At 35.5% G+C, this 20,925-nt stretch overlaps 2 protein-coding genes across 2 annotated transcripts in view; one reads left to right on the top strand and one right to left on the bottom strand.

The window, feature by feature from the left end:
• The first annotated feature begins 34 nt into the window (after positions 1 to 34).
• On the top strand, positions 35 to 9,108 carry LOC137385469 (VPS9 domain-containing protein 1-like). Its single transcript, XM_068071939.1, has 12 exons — positions 35 to 234; positions 932 to 1,040; positions 1,267 to 1,333; positions 1,838 to 1,933; positions 3,344 to 3,603; positions 3,956 to 4,162; positions 4,858 to 4,946; positions 5,062 to 5,826; positions 6,262 to 6,452; positions 7,044 to 7,113; positions 7,473 to 7,577; positions 8,966 to 9,108. Exons 2-12 carry the CDS (start codon positions 966 to 968, stop codon positions 9,036 to 9,038), a joined length of 1,998 nt encoding a protein of 665 aa, XP_067928040.1. The 5' UTR covers positions 35 to 234; positions 932 to 965; the 3' UTR covers positions 9,039 to 9,108.
• A 211-nt stretch (positions 9,109 to 9,319) lies between these two features.
• LOC137385468 (phosphatidylinositol 3-kinase catalytic subunit type 3-like) overlaps positions 9,320 to 20,925 on the bottom strand; it is a 29,171-nt gene continuing 17,565 nt past the window's right edge. The window contains exons 14-20 of the mRNA XM_068071938.1: positions 20,468 to 20,666; positions 19,727 to 19,876; positions 13,657 to 13,731; positions 12,964 to 13,132; positions 12,241 to 12,331; positions 11,956 to 12,081; positions 9,320 to 9,457 (exon numbers count right to left, since the gene is read on the bottom strand). Coding sequence (XP_067928039.1) covers positions 9,443 to 9,457; positions 11,956 to 12,081; positions 12,241 to 12,331; positions 12,964 to 13,132; positions 13,657 to 13,731; positions 19,727 to 19,876; positions 20,468 to 20,666 — 825 coding nt within the window. The 3' untranslated portion in view covers positions 9,320 to 9,442. The remainder of the gene's footprint in view (positions 9,458 to 11,955; positions 12,082 to 12,240; positions 12,332 to 12,963; positions 13,133 to 13,656; positions 13,732 to 19,726; positions 19,877 to 20,467; positions 20,667 to 20,925) is intronic.

A 20,925-nucleotide genomic window follows, 5' to 3' on the forward strand; every position in this document is an offset into this window, starting at 1 on the left:
AGACGCCTGGTCTACTCACTATAAAGATAATATTAGAGGTTTTGGCGAAAATACTTACTACATACAGTTGGTTGTAAATCAGACAACATAAATTGATTTGCTGTTTAAAAATCGGCAATAGTTATCAACATATCTTTCTGAATTTTAGTGTCGCTCAGTGAAAAATAATTAGCGTACATAATAATCTATTTATATACGTACTTTGGAGACACAATTGGGAATGGGGATGAAGAGGTAATAAAAATGGAAGATTTAATATTTACAGATTAACATTTAAAATTTGGTAGCTTCACGTGATGATAGAGCTTCAAAATTAAAAAGAGCTCGGCTATCTGCCGAGTTGTCCCCAAATTTGTGGTAGTTTAAGTATTTCAATTCTCAAAATATGTGAAACGAATTTGTGTGTAGCGGTTTTAGTTAATTTTACTGTTAATTTTATTTTAATTTGGACAGGTGCAAAATGACTTGAAAGATGATTTGAAAAACAAACAGAATTTTGTAGGATTTATCTATTATTATCATCTATTTTTCAGAATGTTTTTAACTTTTCTATAGCCAAGGATACATCTTAATTTGCCTGTCTTTAACGTCACTGCAGATGGACAGTGAATATATATATTTTTATGGGTTATTATTTTAGTTATTCATATATACATGTATATTAGTTGGTTTTTGCATGTTGCTTGTTTTACAAATACGTAGTATTTTTGTTCAGTAGTATTTTACCTAGCCTTACGTAATGTATTTATTACAATGTTATATGTAAATTTTTAAAGTATTAATGCTTGCGTGTTTGAGCTGTGGAACAAACAAAAATGAAATACAATGTTTTTGTTTGTATGAACATTCAACGTGCGATTTTTGGCATACGAAGGAAATCTTAAAACAAATTATATTTGTATGCTGAAGTCTAACACTGTTTTTTTTGCAGGTAATCTGTAATACTAAAGCACCAATTCATCAATATGCAGAATGCCTTGTCAGATTGTATTCGTGTTGGAGGAGAAGCTATCAACTTGGAGAGTGCAAATAGAAACTACGTACGGGTTTTAAATTGGTGATCTGTACAGCCAACTTTTCACTTTTGCTTTCGTTTTTCAGTCATTGAATCTTTTTCACATATTCAACAATTCATTGTGTGTTGTCCGATGCTAGAGACTTTGTAATTTTTACTAGTATAAATTTTTTTTAGATGTTGTTGTCTAATCTGTTCAAATCTGTTCTAATAATGTTCAGTGATTGTATGTATATAATTCTGTTTTGCAGGAGGCATATAGAAAGTATTTATTTTGTTGTCTGAAAGCATTTGGTGCTTTGTCATCAGAAGTAAACGGTAAGGAGTATGCTCATTACATCATCATACAATAGTATGTTTTACGTGTTCAAATATTTATGTTAATTTCGAGATCCTTGATCATTTAAGAGTAATTTAGACTAATTTAACTGCAGTGTTTCATTTATTGTACTATGTACATAGTGTTAATCTGTTAATTTTACTTCGGACAGGTGCAAAATGACTTGAAAGTTGATTTGAAAAACAGAATTTTGTAGGATTTATCTTTTATTATTTCTATTATCTATCTTTTAGAATTTTTTTAACTTCTCTATAGCCAAGGATTCATTTTAATTTGCCTGTCTTTAACGTCGCTGCAGATGGACAGTAACTATATATATTTTTATGGGTTATTATTTTAGTTATTCATATATATATCAGTTGGTTTTTGCATTTTGCTTTTTTACATAGTATAGTATACTTATAGTAGGCTTTTATTGTACCATGCAAATATGAGGCTTTTATTGTACCATGCAAATATGAGGCTTTTATTGTACCATGCAGATATGAGGCAAGAAAATCATGCTCTACGGTTGAAACTGGCGAAGATGGCTACCCAATGTTCAGAGAGAATTCTCTCATACTGTGAAAAACCAGGCAGTTAGTCAATTTTTTGTACGATTCATTTTTTTTCACAATCATAAGTTTGAGACATTTGAATGCTGTTTGCACTCTTATGTAAAGGTTAATATTTTGTCTTACCGGTTGGTAGCTTCTGCATATATCAATAGTTGATTTTATGTTAGCTTTCTCATTTTACTTATTTAAAGGTTGACTTGCAACAAAATTCACATTACAGTTATTTGGTATCAAAAGATTCACCATGTCTTACTCTGTTGTGTTGTAAGTGCCAAATATGTGGAAATGTGATTACAAGCTCTTAAAGGCTAAAAAAAGAAAAGCTGCCGTAGATTGGATTCTCTTTATTTTGATGATGTAGCCACGAAATTTGGTTATCGTCTTGTCACGTATGTTCTCACGTGAATTGAAAGGCCAATACAAAGCTCGATATAAAACTTATCGTACTACTAGTTTATGACAAACACTTCAGGTTTTACCGAAGACCCCGTATCAAATATAGATGCTCGCTACTGTACAGTTTTGTTTCGGCCTGGTCTAATCGGCAAGTCGTAATCTGATCATGTGGCCCAATACTTCGCAAATAATTTTTGCAGCACTTTTCGATTATCACAAGTGACCAACAGGCTCGTCATGATTATCAGACAATGATATGTACTCCTTCAAGCTAAGGCTAAAAAATTAAACGAATTTTTACGGTAAGTTATAAGATTTCACTGCTACAAGTGACAGCATTACGATGACGATAAAACAGACGCGTAAGAACAATAGACATAGTTTTATTGAATGCGTGAAGTATAATTGTGAAAATATTTCGACGAATAAGGTTGCATGAAAGTGTAAACAGAAACCATCTCTCACAACTACATCACATTTGAGCCGTTTTGGAAAGGGAATCCAAACTACGGTGGTCTCGTGTGGCTGCGATTTTCTGTTCATTTTTGAGCTTTCAAGAGCTGGTAATCACCTTTCCACATATTTTGCACCTACAACACAACAGAGTAAGACATGGTGAATCTTTTCATATCAAATTACTGTTATGTGAATTTTGTTGCAAGTCAACCTCTAAGTTTATGCATCATTCATAATACTGTGTCAAATTATCTTCCTGCTTTTGGGGGTTATTAAAGCTAATCAAGAACACGAAGTAAAGAAAATATGTTGTGCTTTCAGGCTGTTTCTCTTTGAGAAGAGAAATAGCCATTTTAGGCAGAAATTTTGCTAATAACATATACCGTAAAATCTCTAATCGAACACCACCTCTATTTAAACGCCACCTCCAATTGACCGCCACTATAGAGTAAAGGTTGAAAAATGGAGCGTCATAGTGTTCAATTAGAGGTTTTACGGTATTTCCTGTTATTTTGTAAATTAAGTGCTAGGGTCGATAATACTTTCTCCATCAATAGCCATCATGTTTCCTGTTCACAGACACTAAAGTACCTCTAAAGACAGTTGAAGGTCCGCAATCGCCTCCAGCTCAAAACTTTTCACAAGAGCGCCGTGCCTCAACTACACAAATCCCCTCAACTACAGCAAAGAGAGAAGCTCAACCAGCTGGTGATGTGAAGACTTTCAGCAGTGATACTGATCCAGAGACTCTGGCTCGACTGCAAAACAGGCTCATGCTTGATCGTCACCGCAGGCTGATGGAGACGGCAAATTACAGCTCTATTCGCAAGGCCAACCTGGTAGCCTTTTTTAGCTTTCGAATACCTCATACTGTGTATATATCATTATGTTAACACACGGCACTCTGTTAATGTGTGTTGTTGTGATAACACATGACAATGTGTTAACTTGTGTCATTGTGTTAACACATCGCGTTGTATTAATGTGTAGTTGTGCTTACACATCGCATTGTTTTTAAAAACATGTTGTGTTAACATCTGTCGTTGTGTTAATACATGTAATTTTAGGATTTCAAAAATTACACTTTTGTACAAAGTCAATGGCTAGGTATGCTTTGTTAGCCTGAAATTGTCTTCTGGAAAGCCTGTAAATTTGTATCTGTTATGTACTGATTAGAATAGATTGTTTTAGACCCTCGATCTACAAAAAAAGATGATAGAAAACATGGAATTTGCTCGAAAGAAGAAGACATTGCTAGACTGTCAGCTGTTAGAACGACAGCAGCGTCTGAAGGAAGTTGCTGACCGCCGCATAGGCGCTATGGGCATTGCTGATCCTGCAAAGCAGAAGCGGCACAACGACCTACTTACTGCAATACTTCTGCATGATGATAGCCATGTAGGTTGGTTTATTGCAGCAAGCGTTAGACTATAATAGCATATATATATTGGCTGATTGTTGTATGTTCACTGGTTTATATTAACATATATATTGACTTGTTGTCGTATGTTCACTGGTTTATAGTAGCCTATATATTTGATTAGAGTAGTGCGTATATTGACGATTAAATTTTATCTGGCAAGTTTGGATTAGGGCTATCAGAGAATTACAATTATATCTACTTTTAAAGTTGTCATAATACTTGCTGATGCTGCCAGCAATTTTAATGACTTTTGTATACGAAAGCTATTCAATAAATAAGGTGAATTAGTTTATAAAAAGTGTTCTATAATAAAGATAAGAAATTTTTATTCCTGTGTTTATAACACCACATGGTAATACCTCTCCCTTTATATATATGCTGGCAGTCCCAGACGCCGAGATCGTCATGTGTAATAAGTATGTGCACAATTATTCTTAGATGTGGAAAGGTAGTTGAGTGGCGCAGTGGCAATGCGCGTGGCTTCAAATAGAAACATCTAGGTTTGATTCCCGTGCGATGCTATCTTTTTTCTAACACTCTTGGCATGGCTTCGGACGGACTCTGCTCTTATTAAAGGGAAGATTTTTGGCGCCCTATTTAAAACATTTTTTCGATAAACATGGTTGTGTACTACCCAATAAAAGCATATATATATTGTCATTTCTTCTAGAAAGAAATAACATCACTGAAAAGGGGTCTTTTGAAAGATGGTTCTTTAGACGAGGAGAGAGCAGGCCAGCTCTGCACAACTGTTTTCAGGTTAGTCATAGAATGAGTAAGTCACTTCTGTCTTTTAATCATCCATCACCCATTCATACTTCCAAATTTTTGAGGTTTCCTTCTCTCTACTAACCACAGTTATTTCTATTTTTAGTACTGACACTCACCCACTGACAATGTTGCTTAAAGATTGTCAGATGACTGTGGCAGATGTAGCTGTACCTTTATATGAGAAGTACCACATACTAATACAAAGCTGTATTCGGGTTCCCTTCATACGGCTCCCACAAGATGACCGTGAGCCAACAGATTTCCACCCACTCACGGAATCTGAAAATGCCGATCAAGAACCTGCAAGTACTGCAATTGACAACGAAGGGACAGATGACTGTTTAGATGATACATTTGAAAGAAACTGTAATCTTGCAGATGAAGAGGTCAAAGAGGCGATATACAAAACTGACAAAGAGATTAGCAAGTTGCTAAAAATTAAAACTACGGTTGATTCAACTGAATTGCCATCTGACGCATTACGATCTGATCAGACAAATGAAGCGGAAGAAAGCGATGACATGGACTCGCTGTTTGATTCGGATAACGAAACAAATGACCGCGAAGCAACAGCATTAAACTCAGAGTTTGTGATAGATGCTGGGGATAAACTGGACAACAGAGTGCCACTTCCTGTTAGCGGTAGCAACACGAAAGCTCTCATGCTACTCAAGTCTTCTGTAAATGAATTTAATGAGAAATTGCGCAATTTAACACAGAGTGTACATGAGACTGTGTATTCGTTGCGCACTTTGTTTGCTTTGGCCTATGATGGTCTTAATTGTAATGATGGACAAGACATCATTGCTTCAGTTGTCTATGAGACTTTATTTCTTCATATTGGAGAACATCTTCAGTTTCTATTCAGGTGATTATTAACGTAGTCTAATAATCTTGGTGCGAAGTGCATTGGAAGTTATTGATGGATTTTTGCATTGGTGATTTGAACTTTCACAGATAGTGAGCTGTTCATATTCAGAAATAATTCAATATAAAGGCTATTTTAATATGTTCATGTAGATTTCATCGAGTTTAATTAACAATTAATGCCTTATCCGTAGTTTAATTTGAATTAATAATTTATACCTTTTTAAATAAAGCTACTCATTTATAAGTAGGCACTAATGTTTGTAACGTTGATTGTATTGTAATTTATATGCGTGTTAAAATGTATGCAGTTTCTTTGTAAGGTTTAGTCCTTTGTCTGTGAAAAATGGATGAGATTTCTTCTTTACAGAAATACATAAGCATGCATGACGTAGATGGGTTAAGCCTGTGCTCATACTTGCAGTTATTTTTCTAGGATTGCCAACTTAGAAAAAGAAGAGTTAATGGCTGAGATAATGACGAAATGCCGTGAGGAGGACATGAGCTATCTGTTGGTCAAGGAGAAATGGTGGCTAGGTACTCGAGGAGAATGTTATCAGCACATATCCGATGGTCTCAGGAACTTAGTTCATACCCACTCACCTCTGCAAAAGATGTCTTATGCAGGTACGTTAACATTTTAACGTTGCATTAGATTCCTTATTTGTATGTATGGACATGCATTGTTCTTCAGGACAGGTGAGTAGAGGGTGCTTTCATTATGACAAGGAGTATACTAATCTGAAGAAGCCATCAGAAGGAGAGAACTGTTTGGGCGTTCCAGTTTCAGTATCTTAAATTTTAGATAAGAGTGACAATCAATACATGGGCAGATATTGTTTGGAAGTTTCTCTGTCATTAATATTGGGTACTACAAATCCCAATAAAAACCACTGGTCCTACTAAAAGATCTCCACATCCTACAGTTTATATGCACTTAATGTCCTTGACTGTCTCCTATGGTGAAATCAATGTGCTGCTGTCTTTGTTAGTCCCATCAGCTGACAGCTCAACTGAAAAATGAAGATTATTCCCAGAATCTCCCAGGGTCACAAGTTGTCCCAATTAGTTTTCAGGATACTTCAACCAAAACTGCTTTCCAGTAATGTCTTCTTATAATTGTCACATACTACTGTGGCATAATTGATAATTCTGAGAGAATCAATGGTTTTTGTTACCCCTTAATACTCTGTTACTACGTCATATTTTGTGTTGTAGTACAAGTGAACACTGGTGTAGTAGAGACAGCCACCGAATACTATCGGACTCAGGAAACCGAAGTTGTCATGTATGTAGATTTATGGACTCTAAAAATATGCTCCATCCATAAATTACTGTGGCCACTGGCGGATGTAAGCCAGCGTTCTCTTCTTCCTTCTTTTGTTTTCCTGTTTGGTTCTCATTTTCATGTGATTACCAGCCAAGCAAAGTGTCATATAAATTGATAATGACACGATGAGTGGTGCTGTGGGTGTGGATCTGCCTATCAGCTTACCATGCTCTAATGAGTTTAAAAATAACTTGAAGACGTAGGGCATGAGACGTGTAATTGGAGTATTACCACTAAAACCAGTTGGTCAGTCTAAGCAATTTTAAGCCGGCCTTTGTTGAAATTAGTTGTATCTAATGAGACTTCACTGTTTACAGGGGTGCAGATGACTTGCTGCCAGTGATATGCTTCGTGATAATGAAAAGTGCCCTGCCAGAGATCGTGTCCCAGTGTGCAATCATGGAAGAGTTCATTCCGGCAGAGTAGGTTACAGCTATCATTGTTTGTGTCATGCATTGGCAAGAGGGTTGGCATGTCTGATAAACTTGTCACTCATGAATTGTTTTGTCACACTTTTCAGATAATTCAATTGATAAGCCATTCTTGGATTTTTGCGAGGCAATTGTCACCATTGAACAATGTAAACAGATTCAAAAGATGTCACATTTTCATATTTTTGAATATTTGCTACATAGCAGCGCTATGAAAACTGCGCCTGGCTACTTCAGGTCAAGGTCAAACTTGGGAATGAGTAAACTAGATGAATGTTTATATTTATGAGCAGTTCCAACTAATCTCCTTTCCTATTAATTTTTGGATGATAAAATAAGCAGCAGAATGACTAGCTTAAAACACGCTAAACGTTTACACTATTATTCACTGTGAGAACCGGGTCAAAAAATAGAATTGTTGATAATGCTGCACTGATAGCTAAAAGGTGACCATCCTCAAAGTAGTTGTCCACTCTCGATTTCCTGGTTACTTTGAATGATGCAGATTCTGTTCAAATTTAATATCTGTTGTAGAATGAGCGCATTACTAACTTTTTTAATATTTTCATGTGGCTATAAAAACAGAAGAATCATAAGAGCTTTAGTTAAAATATCTGTGATACAGTCATATCTAAACTTGTCTAAATTAGATTTCTAAAAAATATTTGTTTTTTATTATTTTTGTGTCACTGTTGTTGGTTGGACTATTTTCATTATTCAATGGCCGTATTGTGTTTATGCTGTAAAAGTAAACTGGGCTGATAACCGTTAATAAATAATTATAGTTACGACTGCAGCAGTTATTCATGCGCTGGATGTTTCAACTCTTTCACTATGGAATTTTTCGCTTGTTCTGACTGAATCGGGGACTGAAAACATTTTTTGATGTCCGCTTCGTATATTTGCTGTAAAAGCTATGGTTTCTGTTATAGAATCCAAAGTTTTTTGAAAGTCAGCAGAAAATTCTGCACAATGATCAATGACAAAAGTTTTGGGTGGATCTGTTAATTCTGCGATCCATGAATGATGTTTTTGTATAGGTACCAAGGCGAGCCGTTATAAAAGGCTTTTCGGCAGAATCAGCTATATACGTGAGCCGTTATAAGGGCTTTCCGCAGCGAAAGAGTTGAACTACAAAGTATAGGTTGGTAGGTGAAGGCGCTAGGCGAGTTGGATTACCCGGTTTGAACATGATGATACTGTTTTGTGTTTTATGTAATGTCATATGTAGAACTAATGAACATTTCCAACTCATAGGTTGTGCCAGACATACACAAGATTACCAAACATAAGCATTCTAATGTGCTTTATGGTAAATTCCCTGTCAACAAAATGCAAGTGTTTGTCGATGCTCTTAAGACCTTATCACTGATTTGCAGGTATATGATGGAGAAAGAAGGGTATGCACTATCAACAGTTCTCATGGCTGTGCAATATTTGCTCACGCTTTAGATTATACGAAAAAGATTTATTTTTTATTATTATGCCACATCATAGTTATATTTTAACATTGTATGTTTATAACTCTACCACTGTAGCGATGCATATCAATCAAAAAAACCATGACACATCCTGAGAAATATATTTATCAGAAAAATGACTTTGCAAATCTTCTAGGAAATCAACATGTTGTTCAGGAAAACTGTTCAATAATAAGCAATGTTCTAAAGTGTGACTTCATGATCCTCAAAGTCACGATGGAATGCTGAAGTAAGCGTGCACACTCTAATAATAATAAATATAACTTTAACTGTTGATTTATGATTATTTCAACTTGTATAGGAGTTGTGAATAAACCTGGCTGATACATCCAGAGTCAGCACCATGATTGGAACAGCAGAGCTTATCTTTCGCTTCTACTTTCGCACATACTACAACAGATTATTTGATTTACTTGTATATTAGCCTACCCTATGAGACACAAAGGACAATGAGTAATATATCAACAGCATCTGAGGAGACGACTGGTGGTCGGACGCTAGAGAATACGACTACCTTTTACCTCAATACAAATTAGGCGCACTAGGTTCAAAGACATAACTGTTATAAGAACCCCGTGGCTAAACAATCCACCAAACTAGCTTTTGTGAAGGTACTGGTTAACCATGTTTACTCTAATAACTTGCTCCATGTGCAAAATATATTACTGACAATAAAGGATTGTGCTTGATAAGTAATGGAAACCATATTACTGCATCTACAACATATCTCTACAGCATAATAAAAGGAACAAACTGATTGGTATAACATCACAAAACCTGGTTGAATATAAAATTTTATTGGCCAATATCTGACATCAAGTAGATACTAATGTAGCGCGCTATCTAATATCAGTCATATTTATTAGTCAGGAACGTGCCTCAAGAACGTGCCTCAATTCCGTCAAAATTTTGTTCTTACATTGTACATTTGCCTATCCCTTGGGGAAGTTAACCAACAGCATTTCAGGATTACATATGTTTACACAAACTTAATCATGAATTCTTGCTTTTCATCTGACTTTGATGTTAAAAAAACAACAACCCAGTTTTGGTGACAAAAACTGTTTCAAAAACACGCTCTAAGCTTCAACATAACGTCAATTTGTTTGGCACAACACAGATGTATAATATATGATGTTAATGTCGATGATTAGCCGGTGCGTGATAGCAAGACCGACGCTTCTGTTTGCGACCATTCTAATCATTATCGTCTTTATGCTAAATGTTTTGGGCAACCAATCAGCTTGTGCATAGGCTCGTGAAGTGCAAAAGATTCCTCCTTCACACAAATAGAAAATTCTAAACCTCGTCCGAAAAAATTAACTATTCTCAAAATTCATCTGTTTAAAATCTATTAACACATGCTTTGCTTTCATGAATAAGGATTTTTGAAATGACAATATCTAGATCAGTTGGTCCCAAGAGAGTGTGATTTTAATACCGTATATGCTATTTCTAGCTGTTGACCAGCTGTTTCCGATCAATATTTTGCAAAGATTGTAAATCGTTCTATCCATTTTCATGACTTGCAAATGTTGATAAAACCTGGTGTTTGCTTGAAATTACACCAAAATATGATTGAAACATCAATATGTAATATTATCTACTGCTGTTAGTGCAATAAAAATTTGCGCTTTCAGTTAAACTGTATACTAAAACAACAGTATTCAAGACAATCTGTTTAACATTTCGACCTGTGCATAACCTTTGCTTACTAACAATTCTCATGTAAAGTATGCTTCATAAAACACGGCACTAAACTTCTGCTGTAACTATAAATCACTGTCACGTCTACCACTTCCTATTTGGCAATAAAGTTCAGTTCCTTGTATGGCTAACTATCAACACTTATCAATAGTGGTTATGACAGCTTTTGTCTTTTGTTCAGATTGAACCATCAGAGGAGTCCATCGAAAATGGCCAGGGAAATGCTGCATATGATCTTGATATGAGCTTGCAGCTTTTTGATAGAAATCAAGCCACTAACAGTTATATAGCGCTATGTTTGCATTTCTCTAATATCTCATACTGATTCAGCCCGAACTTCAAATACTTCTCTAAACTTGATTCCTTAGTTGTGGTGAACCAGGCGACACATTCTGAACTAATAACATAAAAAAAAACATGAAAGCTTTTAAGGTGCAAAAAACGTTTTTAAAAGAGACCTCATTAGCTTATTGTGTACCATGAGCTGCACAGTCTGGTTCAGCAGAGCATTTGTATATATATAGCCAAGAGCTGCATGGCTAAGTAGGCTGCATACAAAATGTTTCTGATGTTTAGTAAGGTGTTAATTAACTAGCCTATTGTCCCTATAATTTAACAAAAAGAAAAAAATCATCTGCCTGTGTTGAGCCAATAGAAAACATGTTTACATCTCACATTTAGGGGGTCAAGGTTAGGATAAAAGATATCTTTCGACAATACTCCAACTCGCGAAATTTAGATCGGTAGACCGATGCTGTAACACCTGCACAAATCGATCGTCTTTAACTATTTCCGAACAAATCCGCAGCTACTTATTCTCTCTACTTTGTCACCATGTCTGATGATCTACCACGGCGAACTAGAATGTCATGGAACTTGTATATGTAATAGAAAGAATGCCATATGGATGTTGTTTTGTCACACAAGTGTGGCGAGATAATTACAAGTTTATTGTTATTCAAATCGAATTTGAGAACTTGAACTGATTTGACACGTTATATGGAATTTTTTACGCAGTACAAAACAAAAACTTCACACAACTTTTTAACATTATGTGGAATGTACGTTATAGGTGATATATGTTATAGGAGTGTTTACTGTATTAGGTTTTATTGGATTTGTAATTATGGTATGAACTAGTAAAAAAATTGATTGAGTAGTGAAAAAGTTAAGTACCATACCTGAGCAAGCTTATGGAAAGTCTCGGCTATTGCTGGCAGTAGTGCTGACACGCTAGCCTCCAACAGCCCTTGCATCTCCTTCGCTGCCTCTTCATCTGAGAGAGTCAGCAGAAACTTGTCCTGCACCTACGACAAAACGCCATAGCTGAAAGATGATTATAGGCCTTTATTTATCTATGATTTATTTGCTTTAGTCAATTATATAAAAGTTGAGACTTTAATTCATCATGACTTTTGTCACTCAATATACATCACAGAAATGCTATGAGAATAAAACACCGCTACCTTTTTGACCGTTTTGTCTGGCTCCAAAACAATATCTGGAATATTTGCATCGACCATCAATGAGAAGAGATTCAGGATTAGGTTGGCTGACCTAGATATAACTAACCCATCAGCTTGGCAAATAATCAATAAAATAGATGACATGAACAGACAGCTTATGTTAAATTTCTGAAGCAAAATAAGCGACCCGTGGAGTTGTTGAAGGCAAACAGTGAACATACAATTGTATTCCTATCAACACTTCATAATCGGTAAATAAGGTAGACCTTCAGAACACTCAAAACATGACTTTACCAAATAACGAATTACTTCATATAGTCCCAGCCATTCACACTAACCATTTTCAGAAACAAACACAGCCAAGGCATGTATTGTTATGCAATTAAGACCAGAATCGGTGGCTGATGTGGTGGCAGCCTTTATTTCAAAATTTTGAAAAAAAAATTGGTTTTATTTTTGCAGCTTGCTACTTTAAGTTTTTTTACTTTTTGCAAATTTTTAAAATTGAATCATTATTGGCAACTCAGTGAAAAGAAGACTGTTTATGAATGTGCTCCAGCGAAAATTTAGCGTAATTCACTAGTCATACAACTGAAATTATATTGTTACAATGATTGTAAACATAATCCTACAAATTCGCTACAAGCAGCTTATCCTACAATAGTTATACTTGATATCCATTGCGTTAGGCAAATCAAGGATTGATGTATAGCAAGAATTTACCTGCGGAGATGAAAGAATGCACTAAAACACAGGTCGGTGAATGTCTTGTAGTGTTCACTGCCAGGCCCACCCATTGCATCTACCATCTCCTTGGTAAGCTTCATAGGTGGAGGCATCGGTTTTGGATCATGACCCAAAATATAGCCAAAATCTATGTGGAATAGGCAGCCTAAAAAGATATATTTAATCTTTTTTATTTTGAGCCCAATATCCAGATGAGAACTAAACTAGGCCATCAAGGAGAGGACAAGGACTATATTGCAACTAAAAATAAAATATGAAGTTCCTGAAGAAATGTGACCAGCACAAAATGAATCATCCATAAATCACTTAACATGCTGCCAAATTTTAACACAATTGTAAAACTGATAAAATCCATTTACACAGTAATAAATCTGTTGATAGAAAAGAATGAGCAGACCATTCCATGTTAGATGAAGATTACCATTCTACATTAGCCCAATTGTGATTTTAGTTCATTTTAAATCAGATCAATGTATGATTAGACCATTCTATTTTATATCATTCTATTTTAAACCATTCTATAATAAAACAATTACAAAATTATATTTTTCAATGTGTTCATGTGACGCCATAACCCTAAAACTTAATGAGTGTAAAAATTGGATAGCGATGGTTTCTTATTACACAATAAAAAACAGAAGCAGCGAAGAGCTTAGCCAACAGACCTACCCGATGGAGTCAGCATTAGGTTATCTAGATGCCTGTCTCCTACTCCAAGAAGATATGTTATCACACAGTATCCAGCTAAAATAATTATATGTTATTATAAACATGACAAGGAGATACTGTCAAGCTTGGCTAACACAACTCAAACCCAATGCTACCTCTGAGTAATTCTACTACGTAACCGATCTTCTCAATTCACTTCTTTCCTTTAATAATTATTATCATATTCCAATCTACTATATGATGGCGGCACTACTAGGAATACTAACATAGTTATCTTTTGGTACACCAGATTTAGTTTGCTAACAAAACTTTAAGAAGCTATCGCACTAACACACAGAAAACACTGATATAAGTGAGTCTGCCATTAACACTAGAACAGTGGACCCCGCCACACGACATTAATTCGTTCCGGTGTTGGCACCGTAAGGCGAAAATGTCGTATGGAGGGGTATAGAAACCCATAGTAATCATCTAATGTAAACACCCTCTGGTAAAATCGTCAAAATTTTATATATACTGTATGTATTAAAAACTAACATCAAAATAGTATATTAACCTTAGTAACTATAGTTAACTACAGTGATGTACCTACGGTACGTACCGTATGGAGCTCTTACCTTCGAGACAGATGTATAACATAGACTTTCAATTTAATTTGCATGAATTTAGTTTACTAAACACACACTTAAAGCTAAGTTTTAATATGTATTCTACTAAATTTTAATTTTGGCACTGTTTTAATCTTTACTACCAGTTTCCAATCTTGTTTTCACTATAACTTATACAGGATAAAGCTGAACACCAAGTAGCAAAGATATTTGGTATCGAAAGTCCGTCTGGTTTCTGAGAACCAGTCTCGTAAAAATCCCGGGTAATGCCAGACATACGTTAGTGTATAATAAACAGGACCATCTATGTCTACCCCGGAGCAGATATATATGACATATAACACCAAGCTCACAAGGAATGACTAAACTAGCAACAATTGCAATGATTGAACAATAAGATGCATCATTGTGCTGTGATATCTTATGGTGATCATAACATATTGTATAGATATGCTGCAATCTACTAGTGACTCATCAGAACAGTTCTATACCAGAACTGGCGACCAAATGTTGTGGTTACAATCGTTACTATCAGATGTTGTGGTCACAATCGTTACTACCAGGCGTTGAGGTCACAATTGTTACTACCAGGTGTCCAACAAGTCATCTTACAGCTTAACCAATGGAAAGGGACCATTAAAAGACTTTTTCGGTAGAATTCCATTACAGCCGAAACAAGTAGAGACCAAAATACAAAGCGATTAGTCACCACTATTTATTGAGGTTAAGATCTGAATCACTCGATTTTCTCTTCACACAAAAAAACTGCTTTCCACCTAAACCTGAATCTATATAGATAGAGTAGATGATCCTACAACAGAAAAGTGTTAATGTCTGCCAAGAATAGTGATCCATTCAATGAACGTCTACGTTATGAGGATTTTATGTTATATCAACAGCAAAATACATGTAAATTGCCTAATCCAAGATTTTCCCAAACTCACAGCTTTGATCTTGGAAAAAACAAAGAACTAAACTTTTTAATTTATTGATTGTACCATAACTGCGGTATTATTGGTTTGTATCGACAACTTTTCTTTTTTGTTATCACTTTCACTTGGTTTAAAGTTCATATTTACAGTAATTTTATGTTATGTTAAGGAGAGCGAACTCCTTTAATGTCAATTTCAATTGATCTTTTTCACTTTGTTCTAGACAGCAAGAGCAATCCAGCAGAAGAAAAAAATTGTGTATATAAAATGAAGTAAAACGAAAATATATCGTTAGTATAATAAGAGTGGTATCTGTCCGTCCATCCGACCCTTAAAAGTTAGGATAAACTATCACTATTAACAAGACTCCAACGTGTGACATTCAGCTTGGTAGATCGACACAGTAACAACTCGCACCATTCAACCGACCGCCTTCAGGTATTTCTGAATAATTGTGCTGCTACTTATTATCTGTACTTTATAACCACACCTGATAATCTCTCACACTAGACTAACAGGGTGCTAGTATATATTATAGAGATACCATTATACATTATTTTTTCTACTAAATCCGACAAGAGAAAAAATAATAATTTAAAAGATGACCAAAAGACTGTCGATATTCAAATTGAGTTTAAGAACTTGCAACAATTTGATGCTTTACGTTATATGGAACTTCTAATGCAACACAAAACAAAAAACATACATAAATTTTGTATGTTAACTGGAATTTGTTAGAGGAGCTTTGAATATATTGTTAAAAATTTTAATCATTTAGCGTCTAAAGAGCAGAAATGGTCTCAGAAAAGAGGTTGAGGTAAGCAATTAACACACATGTAGGCCTAATACTAATATGGTAGTTTTGGAAAAAGATCATTGTTGATTACACTAAGTCAACAGCAAATCCGATTTCATCATATATATATATTTATATATACATATTTATATATATATGTGTGTCTGTCTGTTGTTAGTATGTCCAGTTATAGCGATCAAGTTTCAGGAATGAAAAAACCACGTCATACCGGAATTGAACGCGGAAAATCCTGGTTCTGCAGACAGGCCTATTATCCACTACGCCACACAGCCTAATTGTCATATTATAGAATAATTGTGCACATACTTATCACACCAATTAAAATACATATGCTAAAAGTGCTTGCAAAAATATTATTGGTTACTACTAGCACACTTGAAGATCGTGATTGTAGGCACAATTATAAGCACGGCTCTTATTATAGTAAAAATTTAGACTAGCTTAAGCTACACAAATTCATTGGGTAAAGAAACTTAGCCAATGGCAACTACATTATCAACTACTACCTGCCACTGTTTATGAGCTGTTTTTCTATTACCCGTGCAGTGCCAGGCAATCATCTAGTTCTCATATATACTTGGAAATATTTTGTTTTTGGGAAAGTTCGTTAGTGGATACAGAGTCAAAGATAAATCCAATGTAGACATATACTGTACATATACTCTAATTGAAAGCCACTTCTATCTGAATGCCATTTCTATTTGAACGCCACCTCTATTTGAACACCACCTCGATTTGAACACTACCTCTACTTGAACACCACTTCTATTTGAATGCCACCTGTATTTAAAAGTTGACTTGCAATAAAATTCACATTACAGTTATTTGGTATCAAAATATTCACCATGTCTTACTCTGCTGTGTTGTAGGTGCAAAATATGTAAAACTGTGATTACAAGCTCTTAAAAACAGCGGTTTCGTGATTAACTGTTCGTTTTTGAGATTTTAAGAGCTTGTATTCACATTTCCACATATTTTGCACCTACAACGCAGCAGAGTAAGACATGGTGAATCTTTTGATACCAAAGAACTGTAATGTGAATTTCGTTGCAAGTCAACCTTTAAACGGCACTATGGAAGAGTTGAAAAATAGAGTGCCATCTTTTAATTGAACGCCATTTCCATTTGACTGCCGCTTTGACATTAATCTTTACGAACCCATAATAGCAAGTGATCAGCAGAAAAGTGTCCACGAAATCAGGCTAATAATGACTTGGTTACATCAATAACAATCAACTTTTTCACTGTCCAACTCCAAAGCTTTTCATTTTTTGTTTCATTAAAACTTTGAAAGCAACACAATAGAAATAATTAATAATTGTATCAGGCTAATGGTAGTTCCTTGTTCAAAGCAGTTTTGATACTTCTTTTGATACAGTTTTGATACTGATATATGAAAGACGGTTTACAATTAAGATGGTATATGAACAACTAGTTTGAGACTAAAAGTTGTGCTTACCGTGAATGCAGCCAAGTTTATCATTATTTGTGCGAAATGCAACGAGTAAGAGTTTTGCTCCGCTAAAAAATTGTTTAGACGCTAATACCGAGTAGTTTAACAGTGCAAAAAAAGAGTTGAGGCCAGAAGACATTGTGGAAGGTATTGAACCACCAGAATATGTTCATTCCATCGAAAGCAACAATCAGAACGCAACTGGCCGAGCAAATGATGCAAATATTTTTGTTTCAAAAATGATAATTTTTGTTTCTGCATGTATTTTAATTATGGTTCTTTTATCTCACTTGTTCATGAATATATATTTATAGCATTTGATAGATTATTGTTATATAACTTATAAATTTGCAGATTTATAGCATATTATTTGAGAGCATCATAGCGGTCATCTGATCTTACAATGGACAGATGCCTGTAACTCCTCTTCTATTGCACATAAAAAGCTAGTTTTGGCAGCAAACTGTAGCAAACATATTAATGAATGCAATAAGGTTTTATGCAACATCATTAAATCTAGATATACCATAAAAATATGCTTTCAAATAAAAATAAAAATTGAAAACTCCAACAAATTGCCAAGCAGGACATCGGCTATAATATCATTGCAGGTTAATTGCGAGCATAGATGTCAACTGGTACATAAAGATATTTCTCGGCTTCCCGATGCATACTTATTAAGAGATATTTGAGAAGTTGGAGGTAAGTTAGCAGATTTCTTGTATCCAAAAGGGTTAATGTCGCTCCACCCAAAGGAAGGCAAAATATAGGAGACATTTGTTTCGCTCATAAAAGCACTACATTTATCTTCTCACATTTTTGATGAGCCATTTGAAGAATACAACGCCAGACTGTATTTGAACGCCAGACTCTATTTGAACGCCCCCCTCTATTGGACCACCACTATAGAGGAAGCGTTAAAGAATAGAGCGCCATGGCATTCAAATAGAGGTTTTACAGCATACGTAGACATATTTTGTCACTTTCAGTAGAGTTGCCCCGATTTTAATATCGGAATCGGTATCGGTGCCGATATGGGTGTTAAGTATCTGAATCGGTATCGGCCGATCTTTTCTTAAAAATCGGATAGTTAAGATACTTTTTTACAAATCAACTATTTAGCATAAAACCGTATTTTAGCCTGCTACACTAATAAAAAATTATCAGCTGCAAGTTCCTTACTTTTACCTAATGAATTCCGGGCCTGTCACGCAAGCTATTTCATGTCTATAGCCTAATAAACATCCACACAGCTGAGGAATCTTTTGGCTTTAGTCAGGACGTAATCATTAAGTGCGGTATTTCCCAATTACAGCGATATGATTTATCGAGAATGCCAATCGAGAATAATGATGAGCAACAAGAATGCGGTGTAACGTTTCTATTTGCTAGCATTACGAAAGTAATTTGAGTAGTCGATGCATAAAGTTATCCATCTCTCTCTTGATCCTGACGATATGATGTATCGTTTGTATCGCATAAAATAATCTCATTGGCTTATCGGTATTTAGCCTGTCTTCCATCATCTGTGGCTAGTAAGTCCTTCTTCAGTACGACTGGCTACATCGATAGTGATAGAAGATAAAGGCGTCTCACTGAGGTAATTGAATCACTAACGGTAATTGAAAGAAACATTTATTTGAACTAAACTTGTACAGGCGCAGCAGTTCGTTCAGCAGTAGAAGAGAGACTTCATTATCACAGAGAAAGTTGTACCACTAACAGTAATTACCATTATTAATAGGTAACAGATTTCAAGAAACATGGACTGTTTTGTTACTAGATGCACGGTATGGCAGTATGTGAATATATATACATGTATATCTTTTTTCCATAAATACAAACAAATAAATACATCAATATTTATATTTTATTTGAATTATATTTATATTTGCATAATAAAATTAACAATTACCTATGCAACACAAAAGATCTGAATCGGTATCTGAATCGGATTATTTTTCAATAAGAATCGGTATATCGAATCGGTATCTGAATCGGCTGGTGAAAATAGAATCGGGGCATCTCTAACTTTCAGCTGCAGACTTTATGTGTATCATCAATTTCATAGGCAGGATTGCTCCAGAAAAACAATTGGAGACTGATGTGTGTTAAAATGCAGCAGTATGAAGAACAAACTCAAAAATTAAAATTAACTGCAACTTCACAAATCCTGAAGATCACCATTAAGGCCTGAAAGCATGGTGTTTCATTAGCAGCAGGCTTATCGCCTCATAACTGAAATAAAACAAGCCCTCACCACAGCTCCTGATATAGTTGTCCATGACCTCCTTTGATATACCAAGGGGATTATCGGCAGCAGGGGCATGCTTCTTGAGATAGTTGTGTATGCTGCCATCTGATTCTTGTATCTCAGCCACAGCCTGGCTAGCCACAAACTCTATGAACCCTGACAACAGATACACAAATATAGGGACATCTCATTGGCAGGTTGAGCGCGCTACTTAAACGCAAGAAAAACTAATGTTTACAGCTTGATTGCCATGACAACTTAAAAGCAGGTCCCTACTGTGTGGGTTAAGTTTGTGGATTTCACCAAATCAGAACAATAATACTAATTCAAATGAAATTACAAATTTCAATTTTTCTGATTAAGCAAATCTTAAAGTGACTAAGCGACATTGAAAGGAAAATCTCTTGGAATTTTTTTTGGCGTGTGTATTCTTAAAAAAGGCCGAAAATATGAAACCAGTCCTACAACCAGCATACATACATATAACATGCTGATCTGATATATCTTCACTCGCACAAATGCCCCGCAGATGCTGTAAAATTCTTGTAACCCGAATGACCGTATCCCTATGTGGTGAGGGGTTAAAGAAGATCTACCATGGGGCAGTAACACTCTACAGCCAAGCTTGATGGTAATGGCAGAAAAGAAATTTCTACCTATATCATATGGCGACTCGTAAAATGTATCCTATTCTAATTTCCCATTACTAGTTTGCATCTCATAACAAAATAAGTTTAGCTGGCAAACCGTGTTTGCTGCCTGTCGCCAGGACTCTGTAGGGAGTTAATTTAAGGTCTAGGTTTTCTTTTCTCAGGAACTTGTCCATTAGAAACACCATCTGTAGCACAAGTTGATCCTGTCGTAGATCATCTCTTTGCTTAAAAATGACAGTGTACCGCTCCTCAAGAGTTGTGACCAATGTCAGCTTAGCTGGACACACCGCACTCTAAACAACAGAAAATACGTGTAGAGTATCAGATAGACACAAGACATTAGCTGGGAGCAGCTCACTCTACTATGTAGTTTTCAGTTCAACATACAGAGTGTTAGCTGGACACAGAGCACTCTACTATGTAGTCTTCAGTCCAACATACAGAGTGTTAGCTGGACACAGAGCACTCTATGTAGTCTTCAGTTCAACATACAGAGTGTTAGCTGGACACAGAGCACTCTACTATGTAGTCCTCAGTCCAATATACAGAGTG

The sequence above is a fragment of the Watersipora subatra genome, chromosome 1 (assembly GCF_963576615.1).
Source record: "Watersipora subatra chromosome 1, tzWatSuba1.1, whole genome shotgun sequence".
In the NCBI taxonomy this organism is placed as follows: domain Eukaryota; kingdom Metazoa; phylum Bryozoa; class Gymnolaemata; order Cheilostomatida; family Watersiporidae; genus Watersipora; species Watersipora subatra.